At 41.0% G+C, this 11,312-nt stretch overlaps 1 protein-coding gene across 3 annotated transcripts in view; it reads left to right on the top strand.

Moving 5' to 3' along the window:
* PLEKHM3 (pleckstrin homology domain containing M3) overlaps positions 1 to 11,312 on the top strand; it is a 99,006-nt gene that overhangs the window by 55,515 nt on the left and 32,179 nt on the right. The window contains exon 7 of one of the 3 annotated variants that reach the window (XM_019617016.2): positions 11,094 to 11,277. The exons of the other annotated variants lie outside the window; for them this stretch is intronic. Coding sequence (XP_019472561.1) covers positions 11,094 to 11,277 — 184 coding nt within the window. The remainder of the gene's footprint in view (positions 1 to 11,093; positions 11,278 to 11,312) is intronic. 3 annotated transcript variants of the gene reach the window in all.

Here is an 11,312-nt window from a genome sequence, read left to right on the forward strand (position 1 = left end):
GGGGAAAGGAGTTGTCATTGAGAATGGCTCGTGGTCAGGTGGAGAGCGTGGCAGAGTCGGCCAGGGTTATGGGGGCAGTGTTTGGGCAGGTGGCAACCAGAGGGATGAGTTCATCTGAGTTCAGTTAGGTGTGTTAAAGACTTGGAGGGGAAGCGTGGAGATATAGCAAGTTTGCTGATAGATATTTTTCATATCAGATCTAGGTTTGCAGCTGCTTGAGAGCAGAATTTTCAGCAAGCTTTATTAAACATATATGATGCTTTCCACAGGAATATGACATTTGTGTCACTTGTATTATGGGTAGCTTTCTAGTGTGGAACTGTTTAAAACAGCTCTGCAGTGGTACCAGTGGATTGCAAGAGCCTCTGAGATATCCAGAGTTCTTTTAATTTTATTAAGCCTCTAGAAGAGGAAATAATAATATACACTGTCTCTTTTCTAGTACTTGTTGATGCAGGCTGTTTTTTTTTATTATTATTTTTGCTTAGTTTTCCTCCTCACTGTGGGGAATGAAAGGCCTCAGTATTTTAGATCAGAGTCTAACCTCATTGCTGTACTTCTCATAAAATATCTGTGCAGAGAGGCAGCTGGGCATATCCCAAGAAGTAACATCCTTAGAAATAATTTCTCAGAGAAAGAAAATACTGTCTCAGGGTTATCTACTTGGATGAAAAAGGGATTAAAAAAGTCTGAATATAATTTGTACTTGCTGATTTTTTTCAGGTAGTTCTAACAATTTTCTAAGGATGTTGATTTCTTGTACTAAAATCATGAGAAGTTTCCTCCCTAAAATGCACTGATCCAGTCCTCTGAAACGCAGAAAAGTTTCTGGCTTTGTGATGTCATTCATGAAATGACGTCTTACTCAGTGGGCACATAGATTAAGTTAATGTCTCAGCATGCATGCCTGCTCAGTCTTATTTTAAAAAAAAGAAAGAAAGAAAGAAAAAGAAAAAAGAGAGAGAAGGAATACATATACCTCTGTCTGAATGCATATTTGCTTGTGTGAGTATACAGTCACATATGTTTTTTAAGCTGAGGAAAGTGCTTTCTGTTCTCTACCAGTCAAATTCCTGGTACTCTTTCAAGCTTGTTTGATTAAAACAGCCTTTAGCCTTTGCTTGAATACCTGTTTCTTAAAACAACCTATAATTCATCCCTGTGACAAGATTAGGAGAACTCAGGGTGTGACAAAATTGACATGTAGCTGCCTGGAAACCTTGGGGGAAGGAGAAAGGGAAGAGGACTAAAATGCTGTGAGTGCAAAGGCAGAAAGTCTCCTTGCAGGGCTGGCTCTGGAGCTGGCACTGCCACTTTCCAAGCATGCTATTTATACTGAGACAATGCCATCTTTTTCACTTGCCAACTTGAATTGAGAGACCTGCTGAATTTTCAGAATTTTCTTCCTTTCTTTGAGGAGTAGATGAGGGTTTGGAGGAACCTTGATTCTGCCTCCTGCTATAAATTCCCTTGAACTGAAGGACAAACCTTGTGTATACCCAAGTTTGTTCCACTCTCTCAACCCAAGTAAGACACTGTCTTTGCTTGTGCCCTTTCTCTAAATGTGCTTATTGCAGGTTAACAATATTTGTTCTTGAACTTGTTTTTGTTCTTCCTGCTCTTTCCAGTGTCTCTAAGAATTACAGTAGCTGGCTGGTGGAATATAATTTTAATGCCAAATAAAAGTGCAGTGTGTCAAGCACTCCTGCTTGGAAAAAACTGCCAACAGCAGATCTCTGCTGTCAGTGTGGACTGCCTGCGGACTGCAAGGAAGTCAAAGCTAGTCAGTGCTTTCTGTTTATTCACATTCTCACCCATTTCTGCTTCAATTTGATTTGTTTGGGTTATGTTTTATTCTTCTTTGCGCTGTTTATCGCCAGGTTTCCTTTTGGGATGCTTTCTGACCTGTGTGAGCAACAAGTTAGCACAGCATAATGTATGGCTGTGCTACGTGTCTTTCTTTGTGTCAAGGCCAGCACTGGCAAAATAGTGGTGTGTGTGTCAGAGTCAGCACTTTGCACTGGTGTCAGCAGCTGGTCAACAGAGACCTTGGCCTCACTTGCTCCCATCCACCCTGCTTTCACCCATGCTACTGGCTGAACAGGCTGTTGGGACAGCCAGGCATCTGCAAAGGCAGTGTAAAGGGAAAAGGAATGAAAGGGTGCAGTGGTGTCACCCTACTGCTGGGAGCTGGGATTGTGGCCTGTAGCATGGCTGTAGCAACCAAAGATGTGTTTTCAGCTAGCCTAGATCAAGTCAAACTGGGTCTGTACGCAACCAAAACATGGCATTTTCCCTCCCCACCCAGTTGGCTGCCTGTATGATGTTCAGTTCTAATACAGTCAGATCCCAAGCTGGAGCTGTGCTCTCCTGAGGTTACTCTTTTGTTCTGGTTTTATTTGTTTTACAGCAACACATAGAGTCTAGTGTGCATGCACACAGATATTAAGAAATCATTCTTCCCTTAAGTCACTTGCAATTTAAATAAACAAGGCAGGCAATCTGAAAGAGATGAATGGAAGTCTAAGTGGAGCAAGGAAACCTGATCAGACCTGTATATTACACAAAGATGGGGTAGAGCTGAGATCTGATATCTGCCTCCCTGGGGGTTTTATCTCATGATCATCCTTCCTCCTTTCATTTCCCTTTCCTCTAAACTAAAGATTAATTGTGCACTGAAATCATAATAAGAATTCACAGAGTTAAGAATATGGTGAACGGAAGGGAAAAAATCCTCAAGGAAATCAACAGTCCAGGAGCATTGTCTGTTCCCTATGTGGAAATGGCCAGTAATTTCCCAGCCAGGGAATGTTTTCCCTTTATCTGCTTTGCAGCTTTTGTTTATCCTTAGCTAAGCACATTCTAGCATTCTTGTCTCCAAGTCAGTGTTTTCATGGCAGAAGTACCGACTCTGCTGAAAGCTGTTAGAGAGACTCCATTTTACCCTTAGCGTTATAATGGCCAATCTCCGCGCTTAATAAGTATGTAAAATACTTGTTCTACAGTTAGCTGAGGGGGAAGGCAAGTGCTGTAGCCTTCCAGCACTCAAGCTACTCTTCCAGGCATGGAACAAAGATCATTCGTAAGAAAGAAATTAATTCATCAGAAAATGCTTTCTGAATTGCACGATACAAGAATTGGAAATAGAGCCTGAAATGAAGGCAGTTGACTGCAGCAAAAGAGCCTGAGATGGGTAGTAGGAAAAGCTTTCTGAATGTTTTGAGTGTTAGAGAATTGTGGAAACCGTGTGATGAGTTTTTAAGCAAGTCTGTCAGTTCGTTGGGCTGTAACAGAAAGAGTAAACTGGAGGTTTACATATCCAGCCCTATTTTCTTCAGTCATTAATAGTTCTTTCAAAAGCATATTTCTCATGTGCCCTGGAGGTGCTGGTGATTACTGGGTGTTTAGTCCTCCTCCACAAAATTCCCATCGATGGAATTTGGAGAGGGGTGAACACAGTGATGAATCAAAGCCAATCTGTTCTGAAGTTTTTTATTTTTTCATTCAGTGCAGGAAGTATGTTCTCTGTGATACTCGAGGCAAGGCTGAAGCTTACCTCGAGCTTGTTAGGAAATGCTCCATTAAAATCTAGCTGTCTGTAAAGGAATAAAAGGGAAACAACTAGGAACATGCAGAAATCTTGACTGTGGAAGATGGTGGAAAGCTGTGCACTGTTTGTTGACTACTCCTTCCAATAACTTCCGTCTTCCAGGCATTCTTGTGACACTAACCCCAGTAATTAAAGGACTCTGTGTTCCTTTTGTATATGGAATTGTATGAGTGAATGAACTTCATGTCTACTATCCTTTCTGTTTTTTCAGTGCCTCTTGGCCTTTTCATATCTCTTTGTATTGCATAAGTGCCTCTTGGCAAATTGTCTCTGTGTTTCAGACGGAGGCAAGTGTGCGTCTGGCCTTGAGAAATAATCATAAATTTTATTCTGTCAGGAAGAGAGGCCAGGACAATCCAGTTGAGATTTGAACCTACAGTTCAAGGTGCTCTAGCAATTTCATATCACTTAACCCATCCCCTCCAGGCAACGCTTGTGTCTGACATGTAAATCGGACTGGAGGAATAAATGGAACAGATTGCTGGTGCTCCTGAGTAAGGTTATGAGGCAAACCTGTATCTTTAAAGAGAGGGCCTTCCAATAAATGTTATCTGCAGAGAAATACATCAGCTTCTACATAAGTAGTTAATGTTACTGCTTTGGTGTTGGCTTATAAAACAGCTTTATCGCCTCCATGACGATAATGATTAACAAGCTGATTTACGAGGGTGGGGTCACAAAGCCATTTGGTGAATTTAGCTTGTCTCACAGTGGCAGTGAGATCTGAGTTTTACAATGTTTTCACCACTTTAACTGGAATACTTAACCCCAATGGTAGGGCTTTTAGACAGAGGAGTAGCAACAGATACTGCTCTATAACAAAGCTTTTCCTCCTGCGTTTCTGATACATGAGGAAAATATAGATCCAGTTCAGAGAGTTCTGTCTCTCTCTGGGGTTTATTCCCCAGTTATACTTCCACAGTGTAGTGACAGTGTTCCTGGTGCCTGTGGTTGTTGGTTGTCCCTTCTGTCTGAGCTCACAGAATGTTACAGGGGTTTGTAGTTTTCCTTCTTGCTCCCAGACTGTAGAAAGTCTGTGTAAAATATCCTTCACCTGATGATCTCCATTAACTTGCATCTTAACATAAGAATTATCTTTTTAAACAACTTCTGATTTTGCTTTCATTATTGTATGTTGGAAAAAAAGGCAAAAAAATACAAACAGTTACATTAATCCAGAAACCTTTGATGTGATACTTTCATCGTGGCACTTTTTAGAATTCAGACTTCTTGGCCTTGGCAGTGTTACATACTGAGCAGAATATTATATCTGAAAGATCAGCAAGCTGTATCCCCTCTGCCACCTGTCTTGACACAGTCTTTATGCAGATGATTGAAGATACTTAGGATCTCCATGCTATGTAAGCGTTTACTACACTTTTTTCTTTTTGAGAAGTTGATAGAAATACACGGACAGGGTTGGAAGTTTGATGATTCTCGCAGAAATGCACATCGTACGGACTCCTGCAGGGATGGAGGTCTTCCTCCTTACCTGTTACTATTTAGCGTGCATTGCTGAAAGGTGCCCTGCCCTCAAAACAAACACACACTCCCTTGAGAAATGTTTGAAAACTGTACTGCTTTTTTTTCTCTTCTCCAAAAAGTTCATCACATCTGATAGATGGGAGAATTAATTTATGTGGCCATGATGCAAGGGCTGTTTGGTCCTGGGCTAATAGGTGGGCAAGAGGTTACAGAGGCGGTACTTAAAGCGATAGCGCCTTATAGCTGACTCAGTTTTTCCTTTTTTTTTTCCTACCTCTAATTCCACTTAAAACCCTTGGAATTCCCCTTTGGGAATAAAACAGGCTGAGTTTAGAGGGGACTTCTATCCTTATCTAATCTGCATTGATTGCTTTCCTGTGACACCCAGGCAGAAACTGCTATTACATCTTTTCTAATTTAAATAACTGTCACTTAGGATCTGGAGTAAACTCTAACAAATTATTTTGCATTAGGGCTTTTTTGAATGCTTTTTTTTGTCTTTTTCTGTTTTCCAAACAGAGTTCTAAAAGCTCTAAGTTTAGGTCATCATCTCTGAATTAGAAGGAATTTAGAGATTAATTCTGCCTCTGTACCTTGACCATTCACTTTCTCGGTTTTTTTTGTTTTGTTTTTTTTTTACTGTGAAAATGTTCGTATATTGCGACATTGTGCTCAGAACATTGCTCTTCTGTGGGATTAGTTTGTGCAACCCTCCTTCATGCAGGTAAGTATGTTCTCATATGAGCAATCTTTGTTGACCAAAAAGGGAAGTGACTTGATTCCACTCTGCTGCCTGTAATGGGCTGTTTTTTTTGCTCTCCTGTAGTGTATTGCAGGGTAGGAAAGTTAGGATTGAGATTAGGGTTGCAGGGGTAGGGGCTCCAGAGGTGAATTTCTGTTGGCGTTATGCTCAGCCTGGAAAGCTGGGATAAGAGAGGGAGTCAGGATAGAGCTGTGGCTTGGCATCTGCTGGGGAAAAGTGAACTGCCTCTGCTCTGGTGCAGGTCAGGCTTAGGGGCTCAGAAATATGTTGGGAAAGAAGGGGACAGAAATACCAGTGAAAAGTTCTCTGTTGGCAACAGCCCTACTGTATGTATGGTAGATACGAAGGATAGTTTCTCTCCCTGTGGAGGATGTTGTGACCCCCATTCTTATTCTCTGAAAACAATGCTTGTTGTTTCTGAAAGCATCATCTTGATGGAGCAAGGTACATTTAGTCTTTTTATAGGGGAGAATGAGGGAACCTCTAGAGGCCAGCAGCTCTCCTGGTAGGTAGTGAAACTTTGACTGATCACACATTGCCCTCATGATCATGCTAATGTGATGTGTCCAAAGGGATTTCAATTTAAACAGTAGCCCCTACTGTCTTTCATCTTCTGTCTTCTTGCTGAATCAGAAAAAACATGCCTGTGCATCGTGGCCAAGGCTCATAGCCATTGCCAATATTGTCTGGTCTGCAAGCATTAGGCAGACCCCTTGTTTTCCCTCCTACCTCGTTTATATAGACCTTAATTGTGGTTTACGCTGCTACCCTACCAACCAGTGCCACAAAGATATACACAGACGAAATCTCAAATTATTTTTATTTGTAGGTTTGTCTTGTATGGAAGGCTGCTGTTTAGAAATCATCTAAAATAATTGTCCCAGCATCCTTTTGGCATGTTTTCAGATACTATGCATCCCACTTTGATTTCTCACTCTGCTGCAGATGTGTCCCTGCCTTACTTCTTGCTTTCCAGAACCACCCAACCTTCCCCAGGACCTCAGCTTTCCTGACCTGCATGTCAGAGGCTGGGCAGCAGAGTGGGTTGCTGCTCCTGTGGGCTCTCCTGGCTTTTCCTCTCCCCTCTGTAGCAGTCCTGTCACCTGAAGGTATGCTCTCGCTGGTGGTCTGCCTCCTTCAAAACATGGAGTTTGTCCTGTTTAGGATTAGAGATTAAATATGTGGTTAGCTGGTGTAAAAAAGCAGTGCGCATTTGCTATGTCAAATTGCAAGTGCTTTGAGGGCGGGGCCCATCTTTTATGTATGTATGTGTGGGTGTGTATTTTCATACAATTCCTAACATGTGAGACATGCAGTCTGTATCTGTAATATGCAGAGCTACAGCGATAGCTCAGAAAAATGTTTTTCAGATCCTCTGAGGTAGACAGCAGTTCTCATTTGAATACTGGGGCTTTTCAGAGAGAAAACCTTAGGCTTGTGCCAAAGTATATTACAGCAGTGGTAAGCTAACTGTAGAAGCATGGCTCCGTGTTCATAATCCTTTTGGGATGGGTTCCTTGACCAGTTTAGGGAGAAGAAGCTATGTTGCACCCTTCGTTGATTGATGATCATCTTTCATGCTCAATTTAGGATAATTATAGCCTGTGCTAGAAATAATTTGGATTAGAAAACAGAGCTTGCTCTTTGTGTGTGCTGCAGCATCTGTATATAGAAGAGAATCTGAACTCAGCAACATTTCAGTTTGGTTTAAGCATGATGCTAGAGACAGGAAAGTATTTTTAAGCCTTTGCAAGCACATTTTGGGACTGCCAGTGTCAGTTATGTCAGTGAAATTTTTAGTTTCCGTTCCTATAGCCCACTATTAACTTAGTAAGTTTTGCACTAAATTTCTGCACTGCTTTTGAGATATAACAGACTGTTCTACAGTGTATAGTATGTGTAGTTTCAGAGTTTCTCTTAATGCTCTCTAGGTTGTGAAAATCCTAGGAACTTCACAGGGTTGCATGCAGTTTTGGGGAATGTCATTTGTGGGGCCAGCCATTTCCTTCTAGCTCAGATACTGAAAGGATTTGGACTCATAATTCTCATTAGATTAAATGAAATTAAGTAATTTTGGAGACCTAAATTCTTCCTGAGTGTATCTGATAAACAGGAGATGTGGTGAAGAGGTGGAGTATTGTGGTGGGATTGTGTGAATGGCAACATGTTGTGGTAGGGATAAGTAGGACGTGGAACACAAGTACTAACTCATTTCTGCTGTTCTGCTTTGGTGGGATCCAGTACAGCTGTCTTCCAGGTGCACAGGCACTTCCTAGCGATGTGAAATTTTGATTATTTAGTTGGGTTAAGTATGGTCTTATGGAGTAAACATCCTCCTATACCATTTCTTTTGATGTACTTTTCTGTTCATGGAGTGGGGTGCAAATGTTACCAAAGAGAGCTCAAAGAATGGATCATATACACTACTTTCTAGTTCCAATAGACCTACTAGCTGCAGGCTGTGAACATGACACTGCAATGTCAATGCTCTATGTATGAATAATAGCTGCAGTTTTTAGAGACCAAATTGAAAGACTTTCTCTTGCCCTACACCCTTTCATAACCAAAACATAATTTTCTCATGGTTTGCAATAACAACCATTGCAGCTAGGCTAATGGATGAGTTTTCCAGACCCACTGCATACTGCAGAAGAGACTTTCCCACTGTTGAGCTTGCCAGATGGGCCTGCCAGTGACTTGTAATAGAGTCATCAGGTTTCAGCCTCCACCTGAGAGCTGAATTGCAAGGACCACTTGTGTTTTTACTACAGTGACTCAAGTTACTTTGAATATGCATGAGAGCTGGACAGCTGCATGTCACCTTCTTCCTTCAGTGCCACAGTTCTGATTTGAGATTTGTTTGACTCTCGGCATTTAAAGCACTGCCTACTGTCTTGAAGTTAGAAGGGTTTTCTCCATGCTCCGTATGTGATCTGCTTATGGAGCAAGCAGGTTAAAAATTTCAGCTTCTTGTGAAAACTGAAATGTTCATGTTAAAGCTTAGGACTGGCTTCAGTGGAGAGAACAGGCATGTGCTGGGTTAGACTGCAAGCGAACTGTAGAGTCTCTGTCCTTTAAAGTCTTTATTAACAGATGTAGCAATAAAGAATGACACTGGATCCACCAGGATGTCCTCTTGAGGATTTTTTCCATATGATTTTCTTTATATCTAGCTGGTACATTACATTTTTTTAACACACATTCTTTAATCACCTGTATTTCCTCGAGACTTAAGACCTGGTTCCAGCATCAATTTGGAGAATATCCTTGTACTCTATCATCATGGTTCTGGCATGTCTAAACTGACAGCCCTGGGCACCTGGCTGTCATGAGGGTGCTCAGTCACAGGAGAAGGTTTGACAGTGTTCCCTTTCCCAAAGCTATAAAAACGGTGGAAGTGGTACCATGAAACTTCTCCTGGGGACAAGAAATAGAAATATCCCCTTTTGCTTGCTGAGTTAAACAGAGATGAGGATTTTATTAGGTAGAAACACGAATGAGAAAGTTGTTTCCTGTACACAGCCTTGAAGTCTCTGATGAAGTAAAATGACATGGAATTTGCAGATGCTAAAAATAGTGGTAATATCAGTTTGATGTTGCATTTTGTCTTCCTCCTATAATAACAGTAAAATTGCCTGTAATTCACATTGTAAAATTGACATGCAGAGTTCTTTGAAGATAGGATCTTCATTGTGTGTCTGCAGTGGCCAGAGTTACAAACCAACCCACTACATTGCTATGCCAGGCCATACAAATAAATAAATAAGAATGAATAACACCATCTCCTTGGGGGCTGTCAATCCGTCTTGAATGTGAGCTCTTCAGCACAGGAAATCTTTGTGCTTTGTACAGACTTAAATTTGCTCCTGGTGCTTAAGATAGTAATAGATTATGTTAATTTGTACATTACATTATGTAAAATGTGAATTTAATCCAGAGATTTAACACTGAAGTCCTTGCTGACAGTGACATTAGTACAGGTTTGTAGAATTTACTTGAGGCTCTGTTTTCAGCCTAGCATTTTAACCGAGCTCTTATAGCCTGTCAGAAGTGATTGCTATAGTGTAAAACTGCTTTGGAAAATATGTATGAATTGTGGTTTACTTATTATCATTGTATGCATATTTCATCTGTCACTACTAAGTGGGTCATTGTAGCAGTGTCACCAGCTGGGTAGCTTCACTGTTTCTTTCCTCCTGTTTCCTCAATTTTGTGTCTTTCCCCTACTCCTCACTTGTTTGATTTTCTGACCCTCTGTAGCTCTCCAGGCTACAAGCAGAAAAAAATATTTCTTCAAAATGAAAAACAAAACCCATCCTGAGGGAGCTAAAATAGTGTCTGCCCATCTGTTATAAGGTTAGAAATATCACTACCTTGAACTGTGGCTCCATTTGCAGCATTGTTTATATTCTACTTGAAGGGGATCTTCCTACACCAGGATGCAATAGGAACGTCATTTTTCCTCTAGCACGAGCAGATGTCCTATCTGCAGTACTAGCAATAACAATGTTGCTTCCTGTTGTTGCAGTTGCTGTTAACAGGCTTGAGCTGAAAGCTAAGGACGCACATTTCAGCCGTTCAGAGCCATCAGCATCAATGCTGCCTATGCACCTTTTTTCCGCTCCTTAACAGTTGATGTCTTAGCTAGTGGGCAGGATACTGCCCTAGAACACAGATTTCCTTGCTGCTTAACATAGGGGAGGAATGCTTCTGAAACCTCTGCTGTTCTTCTCTGCCTTGACCTTTGCTTTCTCAAGATCGGTTTATACTAAACCCGTTTACAAGTCATACGTTACATACTGAAGGAAAAGGCACCTGAACTAAATATGACACATATTTAAGTGTAAATCTCCCTACTCTTAGTCTCCAGGGCACAGTGCTGTAAAAACCTTCAAGCAGCAATTAGTGCATTCTTTTCCATTTTTTTACAGGATGTCACTATCAAATCTCATGACACATTTCTATCACTGACCTGGCAGGCTGCCATTCAGACCACAGGAAGTCCAGGAGTAAAGAATATACACTTAGGGCCTTATTCCATCTTCATTATTTCAGACATCAGCAGAATTCTTTAAAGTCTCTGGAGACTCAATCTGAATGGAAAGTATTTTGCCTGAATAGTACCCCTTATAGAGACATTGTCACTGAATCTCAAATTTAGATGAGTGTTGTGGCTAGTGGTTTAATCTATACTACATGGTAGTTTTTTTGTTTTTTTTTTCACTACAAACACAGGCAGTGCTAATCACTTCTAATGGCCTAACAACGTTGTCTGGCAGTGAGAGACTTCTTGATTCTGAAAGCAGAACACTGGAGGGAAAAAAAAAATACTTCCTCCTATTCCAGAGTTTATCTGAGAATGTATTCACATTGACAGTGAGGGAAATAATGTATTTTAATGACAACCTTACTAAAGCAGGTAAGCCAGGATTCTGTGCATGAAAAATATGCAAA

The sequence above is a fragment of the Meleagris gallopavo genome, chromosome 7 (genome assembly GCF_000146605.3).
Source record: "Meleagris gallopavo isolate NT-WF06-2002-E0010 breed Aviagen turkey brand Nicholas breeding stock chromosome 7, Turkey_5.1, whole genome shotgun sequence".
Taxonomy (NCBI): domain Eukaryota; kingdom Metazoa; phylum Chordata; class Aves; order Galliformes; family Phasianidae; genus Meleagris; species Meleagris gallopavo.